At 36.1% G+C, this 15689-nt stretch overlaps 1 protein-coding gene across 11 annotated transcripts in view; it reads right to left on the bottom strand.

Annotated features, from left to right (window-relative positions):
• The window catches only part of dzip1 (DAZ interacting zinc finger protein 1), a 30769-nt gene that overhangs the window by 11428 nt on the left and 3652 nt on the right, over positions 1-15689 (bottom strand). For 6 of the 11 annotated variants that reach the window (XR_012407275.1, XR_012407273.1, NM_001312898.1 and 3 more), the window contains exons 4-11: positions 7643-7727; positions 6641-6771; positions 6387-6545; positions 5275-5403; positions 3663-3725; positions 2962-3090; positions 2651-2699; positions 2485-2532 (exon numbers count right to left, since the gene is read on the bottom strand). Coding sequence is in view for 8 of the 11 variants with exons in the window: in NM_001312898.1 (NP_001299827.1) it covers positions 2485-2532; positions 2651-2699; positions 2962-3090; positions 3663-3725; positions 5275-5403; positions 6387-6545; positions 6641-6771; positions 7643-7727 (793 nt within the window). In the remaining 3 variants the exon portion in view is untranslated. Of the gene's footprint in view, positions 1-2484; positions 2533-2650; positions 2700-2961; positions 3121-3662; positions 3726-5274; positions 5404-6386; positions 6546-6640; positions 6772-7642; positions 7728-15689 lie in introns of all 11 variants that reach the window. The other 5 variants (XR_012407274.1, XM_073952765.1, XM_073952767.1 and 2 more) reach the window with 1 other exon arrangement.

The raw sequence follows: 15689 nt of genomic DNA, 5'->3' as shown, positions 1-15689 counted from the left end.
TTTGCCCAATTTCTGTTCAACGAATAGAAGATTTCAAAGCACATTTCTAAACATAAATATAACTCATTTCTAATAACTGATTCCTTTTGTCTTATGACAGTACATCATATTTTATTACATATTTTTCAAGATACTAGTATTCAGCTTAAAGAGCAATTTAAAGACTTAACTAGGAGAGTTAGAGGAATTAGGCAAGACATTGTATAACCGTGGTTTGTTCTGTAGACAATTAATTGCTTAAAGGGGCTAATAATATTGACCTTAACATATATATAACAGTTTCCACAAAAATATGAAGCAGTGCAACTGTTTTCATCGTTGATAATAATTTTTCAGGAGCACAAGATCAGCATATTGCCATCATTTCTGAAGGACAATAAGACTGAAGTACAGAAGCTGCCAGTCAAAAGCTGTGAAGAAGTAGGATTTTTAATGTTTTTATTAGAAGACTCTTCAGCTCAACAAGCCTGCATTTATTTGATCCAAACAGCAAAGACAGTAACACTCTGAAAATGTCATTTATGGTTGTGACTTCAAAGCTGAATAACTTTTAGCAATATTACTCCAGTCACATTATACTTTGTAAATTGTTCTAATATACTGATTTGCTGCTTAAGAAACATTTATTATTATTATGAATATTATTATCAATTTTTGTTAACAATAGAGTAATTTATTTTAGGACTCTTTCATGAACAGAAAGATCAGCATTTTTCTGAAATAAAAAAACACATTTGCAGCATTATACACTATTTAAAAACTACTGTTAGATTCATGTTTTTTGCAAAGAAAATAAAGAAATTAATCATTTTACTTCACAAAAGTGAAGATAAAGACATTTATGTTAGGTTTCTATTTCAGACAAATGATGTTCTTCTAAACTTCACATTCATCCAAAAGCTGAATAAGAAAGCTGTTTTAAAATTTTTCATAATATTAACTGGGGTTTTTTTGAGCAGCAAACCAAATATTAGAACAATTTCTGATGGATCATGTGACTGGAGTAATTATGCTAAAAATTCAGCTTTGAAATTTCAGGAGGAAATTTACTAAATTAGTAAAATAAAAAAATAAAAACATTTTAAAACATTCAAATAGAAAACAGTTTTTTTTTAAATAATAGAACTATTTTTTTTTTTTTGTTTTGTTTTAGTTTTGCTGCACTTTGGATTAAAAAGCACGGTTTTGGCTTGTGTGAAAAAGTGACTAATATTTTTGGCCAGTGGTGTATCTTTATCCGAATAAATTCAAATTCAAAACAGTATATAACAAAATATACAATTCTGTTAATATAATTGTCACAGTCACCAGCAATCTAGCCCATGCAGATTGCTGGAGAACTACAAATCTGCCAGCAAAAGAACTACAGGATCCAGTCATGCAGCACTCACAAACCTGGCCTAGATTGTGTCTTATTGCAAACACTCACAGCTGAAGCCGCTCATGAACTGATTACATGGGCTAAAAAGTCAGCACACAAACACACAGTAGTTGCTGAGTCTTGTTAAACAGTTTTGTGAACATTACATTTCCTTCCCGTGTTTTTTTTTTTGACCCTCGCCTTGTTTGTTTGTTTACGTTGCCTGCTGCCAGCCTGTACTATCTATCGCCTGTGTATTTGACTACGACTCGAGATTTTCCTGCATACCTCTGTTTGTTCCTGATTGTGACTGACCTGTATAAAAGAAAATCCTGCGTTTGGATCCTCACTCCCTGATGTCCAGCATCCATTCACATTATAATAATAAAAAGTTAGATCTTTACTGTTTATTCCACAATATGCAAAACAATATGATAACCATAAACTTTTAACAGTAGTGTCCTCGAGTTGTTGTCCTACTTAAACATTAAATGTGTTTAGTAAAACGTCTGCCCTCACTGACATTAAATAATCATAATATCTGTAAATATATTTTATAGTCAAAATTATTAGCCCTCCTAAATTAATAGCCCCCCAGTATGTTTTTTCCTCAATGTCTGTTCAACAGAGAGAAGATTTTTTCAACACATTTCTAAACATAATAATTTTAATAACTCATTTCTAATAACTGATTTATTTTATCTCTTCCATGATGAGAGTAAATAATATTTTACTAGATATTAGTATTCAGCTTAAAGTGACATTTAAACTTGGTCAATTACGCAAGTTAGTGTAAATAGGAAAGTCATTGTATAATGATGCTTTGTTCTGTAGACAATAAAAAATAACTAGATTAAGGGGCTAATAATATTGACTTTAAAATGGTTAAAAAAATTAATTAAAACTGCTTTTATTCTAGCCAAAATAAAACAAATAAGAAAAAATATTATAGGAAATACTGTGGAAAAATTCCTTGCTCTCTTAAACATAATTTGTGAAATATCTTAAAATGAAAAAATAAATTAATTAAAAGGAGGGCGAATAATTTTAACTTTAACTGGACCTATGATATTTTACCCAACATCCTACAATAAGGAATAAAACACAAAAATAAATGAACTCACCACTGACCACCACCTTCGCTTTAGTTTCAGGAGAAGGGGTGGAAACCCCTGAAACAAAAACACAATTACTTTAAAAAAAGTCTGTTTTTATTACACTATGGGGACAGTTTTGCTCAGATACGATGTTTATATGATATTTTTGACTAAAACTGTAAAATCCACAAACCTTCGCGCTGTACTGTTATTGTTGGCGGCTTTGACGAGATCTGTTTCATCTGTCACATAAACAAACCCATATGTTATTGGTTACAACAACAACAAAAATCTGCAGTCGGCAACACATTATCTAAGCTGTTGCTTCAAACTTAAAATACAACCCGCATAAACGACAAGCTGACAACATAATCAGCGTAATGATAATTGCTCAAAATGTGCGGATGTGTTCACACCCGTACACTCCTTCAGCTCGTGCCGCTGCGCTAATACAGGATATCCTGAACAATGGAGCCTCTTCCTGTGCTGGCATCCAAGACTGACCTGCTTGTTTTGGGAGGTAATGATCTGCTGCTGCTCCTGCAGTCTGTGGCTCAGTTCCTGCACCTGCCGTCGCGATTCCTCCATTCCTTCAGACACGGCCGAGCTCACTTTACACAGCTCCTCCTGAAGCTGACGGTGCACAGAGAGACGTGTTGGTGACTATGTGGACATATAGTTGAAGTCAAATAGTTTTTTTTCAAATATTAAGCAAAAAATGAAAAGGACATTTTCAGTATTTCCTATAATATTTTTTTCTTCTGGAGAAAGTCTTATTTGTATTATTCCAGCTAGAATTAAAGCAGTTTTACATTTTTAAAAACACATTTTAAGGTCAATATTATGAGTTCTCTTAAGCTATATTATTTTCTCACTGTCTACAGAACAAATCATCATTACACAATGATTTGCCTAATTACCCTAAGCTGCCTAATTAGCCTAGTTAAGCCTTTAAATGTCACTTTTAGCTGTATAGAAGTGTCTTAAAAAATATCAAGTAAAATATTATTTTCTGTCATCATGCCAAAGATAAAAGAAATCAGTTATTAGAAATGAGTTATTAAAACTATTATGTTTAGAAATGTGTTGAAAAAATCTAAACAGAAATCGGGGAAAAAAATAAACAGGGGGGGCTAATAATTCTGACTTCAACTGTATTAGCTAATGCTATGTTTAATAGGCTTCACGATGCCTGTGATACATACCAGACTTTTTTCTCTGTCGTGGTCCTCCTTCATTTTTTGCATTTTCCCAGTCCATTTCACCTCCTGTGTGAAATAAAAACTCATTCAGCTTCTAACAGGTTGTTAGGGGTGTCAAAATTAATTGTTTCTTCGGTGCACCGCGATGCAGATGTGGACAATTCAGTATCGGTTCATAATTAGGTCATCGCCAGTGATTACGAACTGACATCATTTGTCTCATATGTGCTATGTCGCAGTAGAATACTATTCGAACGAGGTGAGGCCAAGCTATTAAAATGCTCCAACTACTTAAAAAGTACTGTGCAACTGTGCACAGTTCATTGCATGCAAGTTTGCTGGACAGTCTTTCACTGACACTGAAGTGAAGCAGAACACTATTTCATTGCTAGGGAGAAAATGAAAGCTCTCTCTCTGCACCTCTCTCTCTCTCACTTTGGACTGTTGAACTACTGGCATGTTTATAAGATAAATTTTCCTCTATCCCTATTGAAGAAATACTTGTGGATCCTGACACGAGTTTGTGTGTGTGTAGAGCAAGTTTTCTCCACGGCGTCTATCACGAATATGCTGTGATAGCTGTGCGAAACATGTTTTGTTTGTGTTTTGTTTGAAACATTCAAAAAGAGTGTTTTTTGAGCAGGTAAAATTAAAAGTACACTTCGTTTTGTCATTTATTCATTCATTCATTTTCGGGTCGCGGGGGCAGCAGTCTTAGAAAACTATCCCAGTCTTCCCTCTCACCAGACACTTCCTCCAGCTCTTCCAGGGGTATCCCAAGGCGTTCCCAGGCCAGCCGAGAGACATAGTCCCTCCAGCGTGTCCTGGGTCTTCCCCGAGGCCTCCTCCGGGTGGGACATAGCTGGAACACCTCCCTAGGTAGGCGTCCTGAAGACATCCAAAACAGATGCCCGAGCCACCTCAGCTGACTTCTCTTGATGTGGAGGAGCAACTCTTCTACTCCGAGCTCCTCCTGGGTGACAGAGCTTCTCACTCTGTCTATAAGGGTGTGCCCTATCACCCTGCGAAGGAAACTCATTTCGGCCGCTTATATACGAGATCTTGAACTTTCGGTCATGACCCAAAGCTCATGACAATTTGTGAGAGTAGGAACGTAGACTGACCGGTAAATCAAGAGCTTTGCTTTTCAGCTCAGCTTCTTCTTTACCACAACGGACCAATACATCAACCGCATCACTGCTGCCGTTGCACCAATCCACCTGTCAATCTCACACTCCATCCTTCCCTCACTCGTAAGCAAAACCCCAAGATACTTGAACCCTGGGGACTTTCCTCCACTTCGTATTGTGAAGAAAAAAATATAATTATGGATGAAAAGCATCGTCAATGCACCTTGATGCACAGAGATATTGAATTGAACTGAATCGATGACATGATAATCATAACCAAACCGAACCGTGAGACCAGTGTAGGTTCATACCCCTACAGGCCATGTTATAGATAAAACATAGATTACTATACATAGATTTCTATAAGGGTATACATGTATAAGATCTGCAAATTTTCAGACCTCTCTAAAACAAACAAATTCAAGTCCAGATATTAGCAAATGCATAGTGGTCAAGACATTTCATCTGAACGTTGTATATCTTACCTGTTTGTGGAGTTTTTGTTGGAGTTTAACGACTTCCTGCCAGTGTTCATTGCTGGCTGATGCATTGGGCTGTGTCTGTACCGACTGCATGCTTTCCTGTATATTTTTCTGCTGCAGTTTCAGCAGCTCCTATAAAGAGAGAAGTACAAAGTGATTATGTGGATAGAGCATAACCACATTATATCCACGATTTTGGTAAATATATTGTATGTGTTAAATTTAAATTCAGCAAAGTTCAACCCAGGCTCATTGTGGAAACGTAGTCCCGCGGACGTTTCTGGAGAACACGGAATACGTCCCGGTGGGTACGTACGGCTGCAGTTTTTGTTTTTGCAAATCCGTGAGAGGCCGCTGTTGTGCACTTTTTCGCACCTCAGACGCCTCTCGCAAGTGCGGTTCGCGCCCGCTCTGTTCTCGCGTGAACCCACCAGAGGCCGATGTCAGACTGACCGGATGATTGACTGCGCGACCGGCCAATCGGCCGACCTGCCCTCCTCCTTCCCTGAACTCAACCAATTTTACTGATCGACCCGCCCGCCCGCCCGCTCGCTTCCCTAAACCCGAGCAACAGTTTACAAAAAGCCGTCCAAAAAAATAAAAGCCCTGATTTTTTTTTTCTACCGCGTTTTCAGATTTCACCACGTTCTCACCCTGTTACGAAACTCGTTCACTTAATTTTTGGGATTCTGTTTTTGTCTTACCTGATTGCTGGAACCGCTCTTCCCCGGTCTCGAAACCGGTCACCGTGGTCTACTCATCTCTGCATTTCGAGCCTGCCGACGTACACGGTAAGCTGAGTGGAAAAACGGGTTGCAATGGGGAAGCTCTCGACAAGGAGGTAAGGCAAGCGCGAAAGGGAACAGCGTCACACCGCCCCGCAGCGTTCGCTTGAAAAAAATAAACGCGGTAGTTCGTACCCCCCGGAACGTATTCCGCAGTCTCCAGAAACGTCCGCGGGACTACGTTTTCAGAATGAGCTTGGGTTGGCAAAGTTCCATTAAATTTAAATAGCTATTACATTAGAACTACATTAATTACTGGAAATAAAAAAGTGCAGAATAAATCTGTGGCAAATACTAGAGTGTAATTTAAAAAAATAAATAGAAACGTACTGTTTCGAGGTTTCTGTTCCTTTGATGCATTGAATCCATGTCCCGCTGACAAGCTTGCTTGACTTCATCTATTTTGCTGTTCATCCGCATTTTCTCTTCTTCTTTCCAGATTTCCAGCTGCCTCTTAAACTCTTCCTGCCTTTGAATGAGCTCTTTCTCCTTAAGAAAACAGATTAAGAAATATTTAGTTTACACAACAGAAAGAAAATGTGTTAATTTAAACAACAAAGCACTGTAAGAGAGTAACCTGTAACCTGTTTTGCAGTGTAGTCTTTCTGCTGGGTCTCCATCTGGGACGTGACCAGTGTCAGCTGCTCCTGCAGTTTGTTGATCTCGTCTTGTAACTTCACGGTCTGAATTTTTTTCTGATTATCTGTCATCAGTTCTGGAAAAAAATGAGATGCTCAAATCACCCTTGTGAAAAAGACATGTGCTTACCTGTATTTAACACACACATTTATTGTACTTCAAGTCTCCTTCTAGTATAATTGTAGATCAAATAATATTAATTACATAAACTGTCGCTTCACTATAATAAAAGTACACTTTTAGTAATAAGGTATACTTAATAAACTAGATTTTAAATCAGTTTTAATATTCAGTCACTCAATTTTTTTATGACTAACATTCCAAAGCACATGCAAAGTACTTGATTATTTAAATATAATTCATTTGAACTGTAGTGTGTTTTCCAGTATTACATTATTTAATAGAAGTTTGTAAATAAATTGTAAAAAACAATATTTTTATTTATCTTATATGCTTGGCAGTACACTTTACTGTGTATCTCAAATACAAATTAATCTAAAACTATACATACATATCTAGTCCTGCTTGAGTAGTTTAAAAGATCAGCCAATAGAATTTAATAACAAGTAAACTTCTAATACAAACTCATTCAATTTTAAATAATGGTCAAAATTGAACATTACGTTTTTATATACATTAATTGTATTTACATATTTTAAAGATTATTTTTCAGTAATAATATTTTCGTGTCGGCGCAGTGGCCTGGTGGTTAGCATGCCGACATGTGGTGCAGTGGCACGTCAGGGCGTCGTGAGTTTGAATCCCGGCTCGACGACATTTCCCTACTCTACCCCCTCTCTCTCTCTCTCCCACTTCGCTTCCTGTCTCAATACTGTCCAATCTAGCAAAAAAGGCCAAAAATAATTTTTTTTAAAAATAATAATATGATTAATATTTTCGTAAACACAACAGACACCCACTTTGAACTGCACACAGATTGAACTCACTCATGTCGAATTCTGACGGATGTCTGCGCTGCATGTGACTTTGAAGGAAAGAGGCGTTCATGAAGGCCTTTTCACAATGTTGGCACTGAAACACAAACAAATTAAAGAACTTTATTAAAGTCAGCATGAAATGGAAGTTGCAAGAGCTTGTTTTGTTGCAAATGTTGGCGTCATACCCTTTGAAACCCTTTACTCACATTACACCCTGCTTTTAAAAGACCTACAGGATAAAGTTGTAGAAAAGCAGAGGTTAATAAAAGGCTACACAAACATTTCAAGATCTGGAAAAGTTATTTGGAAGGTCATTTGATTTCAGGCTGTATGATTAATAATTAAAAGGTGAATGCTCATTTTTCTATAGGCACGGTATATCCTATTGAAAGAATTCATATTGCTTCTGAGAAGTAAAAAAATATAGGGCTAAAATTGGTTGCTATTCGTTAATCATATGCGAGTGACAGGTTAACCCCGCCCCCACACGATTAAACAAGCACATTACCAAACAAACAAGATAAGCTATGAGGAAATATAAATAAAAACACTGATGTGCATGTATTATTAAAATAAATACTAATAAATACTGTGCTATTCCATAAATGAAACAATTGTCTTTTTTTTTTACATCAAAATGACTTTGTGTGTAAAGGAACATTATTCAATTTTAGCCACTAGAGGGTGAGTATTCACAACAAACAAAGGCCTAATTTGATGACGCAGTAAAAGAGTAAGGAATCATTGCAGTTGTGGTTTTCGTTACATCCTACATGACTGCAGGAATCAAGTTCATGGATTAACAAAAAAAGTATTCAAAACTTATTATGAAGAATTGCTTATTTCTCTGGATTTGAACATTCTTCGAAACATTTGGGATAATGTAAGCACAAAAATCTGCAAGATATATAACACTATTCTATTGGTTTTTGGATATTTGAACGAAAGAAATCTTCAGTAATAAGTAATAAGGGGATGTTCATATATTGCACAGCTCAAGCTCAATTTATCAAATGGAGATGTGCAGTTTGTGCATGCAAATAGGGAGCGGTGCAAACGCAATGTAAAACGCTTATGTTTTCTAGGTGCTGTTCCAGCGCAGCAAGGTGAAACCTAAACTGCGAAAACTCAAGACACACAAGCAACTATTAAAGCTCTTAAAACTAATAGAAAACAGCTTTAAAAAGGCCTCTAACCTCAAATAACACGTTCACTGTGGTCAGGCTCAAAGCAACAATAATATTATAATTTTGTTTATATATTTATTATTGTTTTAACATTTATTATTATTGTTAATAATATTTTTACAGCTCATAAATAATTTACCTTTTTTTTAATCAACCTTTTTTTCCCCCAAATTTTCATCCAGGTGCATTGACATACAGTCGAAGTCAGAATTATTAGCCCTCCTGAATTGTTAGCCCCCCTGTTTATTTTTTTCTCCAATGTCTGTTTTACAGGGGAGAAGATTTTGTCAACATATTTCTAAGCTAATACAGTTGATTTCAGAATTATTAGCCCCTCTGTTTATTTTTTTCCCTGATTTCTGTTTAGATTTTTTCAACACATTTCTAAACATAATAGTTTTAATAACTCATTTCTAATAACTGATTTATTTTATCTTTGCCATGATGACAGAAAATAATATTTTACTATACACTTTATTTTAGAAGAAACTTCTATACAGCTTAAAGTGACTTTAAATGCGTAACTAGGTTAACAAGTTAACTAGACAGGTTAGGGTAATTAGGCAAGTTATTGTATAATGATGGTTTGTTCTGTAGACCAGGGGTCATCAATCTCGGTCCTGGAGGGCCGGTGTCCCTACAGGGTTTAGCTCCAACTTGCCTCAACACACCTGCCTGGGTGTTTCAAGTATACCTAGTAACACCTTGATTAGCTAGTTCAGGTGTGTTTCATTAGGGTTGGGGCTAAAATCTGCTGGACACCGGCCCTAAGACCCACACAAACAGGCTAAGGAGCAGCTTCTTCCCCAGAGCTGTAGCCTGTGCCACCCCTCCTCTTCCTACACATTAACAGTCACCCCCCCCCCCCCCCCCCACTCCCTATCTTCCTGATGTTCTGCTGCTAATGCACAAAGACACTTTATGAATATTCATGTTTGCACTCATTTGCCACAATGTAAATACTGTGACTTATTACATTTAGTATTTTTTATCTTACATCTTATATTTTTAGTATTATGTCTATTGTTTGTTTTATAAGACTTATTACATTTAGTATATTTTATCTTGCATCTTATATTTTAGTATTATGTCTATTGTTTGTTTTCTCTCTTTTTAGATTGCTGCTGGTCTCTGTGAGTTACCAAACAAATTTCGTTGTATAACTACAATGACAATAAAAGTTCTTTACTCTTTACTCCAGGAACAAGTTTGGTGATCCCTGTTGTAGACTATCGAAAAAAATATAGCTTTAAGGGGCTAATAATTTTGACCTTAAAATGTTTTTTAAAAAATTAAGAACTGCTTTTATTCGTTGTGTCAATAAAAAAAATTAAGAAGATTAAACTTGTGCTTTTTACAATGTTTAAAAATGTTAAATTAAAGGTCTCAAACTAAAAATGCAAATGAAAAATGCAGCTTTATTTTTCTGTAAGTTTTTGATGGATATATCTTGCCTTACAGCAAAGCAGAGGTGAGAGATCTTGGGCTAAAAATGGTTGGTGACCACTGGTTTAGAGAAATATGACAGCTGAGAAAATGCTGACATAAATGATATTTTCTATCATTTAAATAAATCATATTTCTTCAGTGGAAAGCATGCAACATGGGTCAAAAACAGGCAAGTGTGCCCATGAGAGTCATCGCTGAAGGTCAGAGCGAAGGCGAGCGGCGCTCAGGTGACGAGCTGGTGCCGGTGGAGCTCAACACAGCTGTCAATCACACTCCACTCAAGAATGATACCCAGAGACAGTGTGAGCATGTTGCCATGGAAACACCGGGTGGTGCAGGGTTGATGTTGCATCTTTTTTTGCTCGCTCCAGTTCACTGACGTGCAGAAAATCTACAGAGCTGCACATCACACACCAGATTTAGCAGCCAAAACATCAGTCTAGTGCTCTCATTCAAATTTAACCACACTGCCACTGATACCCATCAAAAACACACGCACTGCATTTGCATTTTCCACCAGGGTAGACTGTCGCTGTAAAGCGCCCACTGTGTGACATAACTGCATTACTGCACTAACACAACCTATCAAATTAACTGTGAAATGCAATTATGTGTTTAGCATGCAGGCAAACAAGCATTCAATGGTGTCAATCTGCAGCCTCAGCAGGTCTTGTATGAAGACCAGGACAATGTATTATAGAACTGGAGGAACATCAAGAACACTGCTGAGAAAAGTCTGGGCCATTTTTAACCCCAAAGAGAAATGGCTAGTTTTAGATCGAGTTAGATATAGTGATTAGCATATTTCAGTATCTCTCATTTAAGTTAATAATTGCAACACAAAGCTTTAAAATATTATGTTTGTCCGTACACATTCAATTAGGCCCGGTTTACACTGTCAGGTCTTGATGCCCAATTCCGATTTGTTGCCTATATCTGATTTGTTTGTTTGTCTGTTTACACGTTGTTGTAATTGTGACCCATATCCAATTCATGCGTTTATACTTCCCATACAATTTACAATGTTGCGCATGCATAAAGGCGCATTCTAGCATCTTTGCCATGATGACATGTATAATCCATTTATAAATAATATTTTTTTGTTTGCATCTAACCATCCACACAAAATATTCTTATTAATTTGTTGCTGTCGTACCATGGATATTATCTCAAATTGTTTTTAAACGTGGAGCTAACAAATTACTAGATAAAATAAGAATTTAATTGCTTGTCATCAGTTAAACAAGCCGAATCCTTGACAGAAGTGGCCCGGACTCGACACACAGACTCGGGCCAAATATGGTTAACAGGAATCATCACAAACGGATGTGCGTGACGGGCCATACTCTGTATGGATAACACTCGCCGATGCCGAGTCAGAGCCAGAGGCCCCGACAGACCAGTGTTTGGTGTGCGCTCTGCCTCGGCGTACCATTTGTGCTCCACGCAATTTGTTTGTGCTATGCTCCGTCTATTCAGTGATTTATTATCTCAGTTTACTGTGGTAATTTGAGTTTGCTTGTTGAACTTCGTTGGTTTTAAGTAACATAATGTGATGGTTGTTGTGTGATTCTAAACTAAGCTTTGACGGACTTATACAGTTTGTTTAAGTTTAGATTGATGTTTTGTTAGATTAGTTTGAGTGTTTTGCCACCTGTGTACGTTGCAACCCAAGCTCATTCTGAAAACGTAGTCCCGTGGACGTTTCTGGAGGCCGCGAAATACGCCCCGGGAGATACGAATGGCTGCATTTCATTTTTTTAATCCGATTGGCCGGATGCGCAGTCAATCATTCGGTCAGTCAGACAGCGGCCTCTGGTGGGTTGACGCGAGAACAGCGCGGGCTTCGCTGTTCTTCGCTGTAGCGTTCGCTTAAAAAACCAAACACTGGTCTGTCAGGGCCTCTGGCTCTGACTCGGCATCGGCGAGTGTTATCCGGGCCGAGTATGGCCTGTTGCGCACATCCGTTTGTGATGGCACTCGCGAGAGATGTTCGAGATACAAAAAAGCACACACAGCGGCCTCTCGCGGATTCGCGAAAACAAAAAATGCACAAATACGTACCTCCTGGGACGTATTTTGCAGTCTCCAGAAACGTCCGCTGGACTACGTTTTTAGAATGAGCCTGGGTTGGTACTTTGAGTTTTGTAGTTAAATTAGTTTAGTTCGGTGTCGTATACACTGAAGACTAGATCTCGGTTTTTATTTGTGTTTCTTTTTGACGCATGTTTAGACTTTAAATTTAAAGATTGTTTTGTTTAGTTAATTTCTTTGATTTGGTCTTACACTCGTTGTTTTTGTTTAAAGATAATAATTGTAAATGTTTATTTCTTTTTTGTCCGATTTATTATTGTTACATATTGTTTCAACTATTGAGTAAAAAGCTTAAATAAGAGAATTGATTCTTGCCTCATTCTTGATCTGTCGCACCCATTACACCAGTCTCACCTAAATGTTACAGCATCCCACTTCAACATCTTAAACACGTAACAAATAGCAAACAAAATGTCCACAGATTCTCTCTGGCCCTTATTACTAACATAAACTAACAAAGAAGAATACTTGTACAGCATTTTCCATTCATATTTCGACATTTACTAGTATAAATAAATTAACTTGTTAACAAGAACTTACATTAAACAACTTTATATTTATTAACTAACTTAAAGATGAATAAATACTGTAATAAATGTAGTTCCTTTTTGTTCACGTTATAGTAAACACGTTAACAAACGGAACCTAATTAAGTGTTACCAATGCAATGACTTAAATTGTGAATTAAACAGTAAACTATGAGCAGTACTTTTCATTCAGTTCTGCTGTCAGGTGCCTGCGCTTCTCCTAGCAACGGCATGAAACACCGGGTGTTTTCTTGGTAACAGCAGGTCACAATCAAGGCTCACAGAAACATTATTACAAATGAGCAAACAATTGATAAAGCTACAGGACAAAGACTGAACCGTATGTCAGAGAATTTCCTAAAATGATGAAAGGATGCTATTTTCTTTCACTGTTAAAATGGATGGGAGGGAATGATGGGGGATAAAGAGGGGGAAGGGCGCTTTGATTTGTTTCCTCCACTTAAGGCTCTTTTATAAGTGGAGAACAAGTCATCGTCACCATCTGACACCATCTGCTCTATTCGCCAAATCCTGAATGCCACATCCAAAAAAACACAGCGACTGGTGATTAGCTAATCCTGTCCTGGCCTGCAGGTCTGATTATAGATTTAGAAGTGTGGACAACACTTCACTTAGGATGAACTCTAAATTCAAATACCTCCTCTAGACATGAGAAACACATATAACAATAGTGTTCACGGTAAAGTGTGCACTATGAAAGACATTATGAAATCAGGATTAGAGTTTTGTGGGGTTTTTTCCATGGTTAGTATTTTTAAACAGCATCTATATGCTTATATACTACTAAAAATTAACTCAATTTACTTTTTTATATTTAGCTGGCTATTACAAAATCTTCCCATTTCAATAGAAGTTAATATTTTATTCAGGATAAATACATTAAATTTGTTGACAAGTCACTACAAAGATGTTTATAGTGCTACATAAGATTGCTAATTCACCTTCATATTATCAAATCCATTTTAGAATGATGTGTGAAGGATTGTGTGATGCTGGATACAAAAGCTATGATGCTGAAAACTCAGCTTTGCTTCACCGGTATTAATTACATATTTTTATATACAATATATTAAAAACAGTTATACAAGGTTAAATAATTAATCAAAAATATTTATTAATTATTAAATAGCATTTAACAACATCAATTTTTTCTGTATTTTAAACATGCAGCATGACATTAAATACTGAATAAATAATTTATCATATATTTTAGTTTTAGGTATGCATTTTATCTTGACTTTTTATTACATGCTTAGCATTTTACTTTGAAGTTTGGTAATTTTATAAAGTGTTTTAGTTGTTTCTTTTATTAGTTTTTATATTTTTAATATTCCTTTTTCTAAATTATTTTAGTGCCTTTAGTAGTTTTAAAGGTATTTTTTCTTTTCCATTTTTCATCTAACAACTTTATGGTTTAATCAACTAAAAACTATAATTTTCAGTACTTTTAGGCCAGGTTTACCTGACCAGTTTTAAGTTACAATTTTGTTAATTTAATTCAAATCCACAATGGAGAATGCCTAAAAAAGGTGTGAATTTCTAACATGTTCTAAGCTTGTCTACATTCCTCCAAAAAAAAAGTTGATTCAACTTAAAATTTTAAGGCAACCAGCTTTAGGACATTTTTGAGTTGACTAAAATGTCCAGAAGCTAGTTGCCTTAAAATTTTAAGTTGAATCAACTTTTATTTTACAGTGCACTTTCAGAGGCTGTCAACAATGCAACAATGCACTGGATCAGATAAACAGCCACAAGTGCCTTCCGTACCTTCCACCTACTGTCGAACACATTCAAAATATTACCACATGTTGTGAGAAAGCACATCACAATAAAGTATTATATTCGCTCCGCTGTACCAAAACACAAAAATTATAATTGAAATTGTAGTTAGCATCAACATCCTTTTGCTTGCTTATAAGCAGGGCCAGGCAGAATCTGCTGGCATTTTTTGCTATTTTAGATTATAAATCTGCAAACTATGTTGTATATAAAATATATATTATTCTATATTATTAACTGCAACTGCAACTAATATAAAAACTGAATAAATATATTTTTACACTCATATAAATAAATAAATAAACTCAGTGATTGGCTAAAGAATCAGCAGACTTCAGGGGGCACAGATTCCATAGACTATCCCCACAGCACATAGATATGAAATAAAAGAAATTACATTTTAAATAAAAGCTAGACAATTTGTGGTTTGAGGCAGGCTGCTTTTTTATTTTGACGGAAGAAGAAAAAACTTGGTATAATTGGAAAAAATAGCAGACAATGTTTTCGGTTTGTAATCTAAATTTTATAATTGAATGAAGTGAAAAATATTTAGTGCAGGCCATTTATTTTATTCTGTTTCCTCTATTTAGTGCATTCTTTTTTTGTCACTTTTGGAAACGCTGCATGTGCATGAAAATTTGGCAATGTATCCAGGTTCTGTCTGTTGTTGATATGTTCTGTATTTTACTATTCACATATGTTAAAATAAATCTGTTAAAGATGCAATATTTAATGTGTCAGACACTCGTCAATTCTTTTTTCATTAATTGATCATTTAATACTAATCATTCTTTCATTCATTTTCCTTTGGCTTAGTCACTTTAATAATCAGGGGTCGCCACAGCAGAATGAACCGTCAACTTATTCAGCATATGTTATACACAGCAGATGCCCTTCCAGCTGCAACCCAGTACTGGGAAACATCCATACATATTAATTCACACTACAACCAATTTAGTTCATTCAATTCACCAAGTGCGCATGTCTTTGGACTGGATA

Source organism: Danio rerio, chromosome 6 (genome assembly GCF_049306965.1).
Source record: "Danio rerio strain Tuebingen ecotype United States chromosome 6, GRCz12tu, whole genome shotgun sequence".
Classification (NCBI taxonomy): domain Eukaryota; kingdom Metazoa; phylum Chordata; class Actinopteri; order Cypriniformes; family Danionidae; genus Danio; species Danio rerio.
The sequence above is the reverse complement of the archived record's forward strand: the minus strand, read 5'-3'. Positions and strand labels throughout refer to the sequence as shown.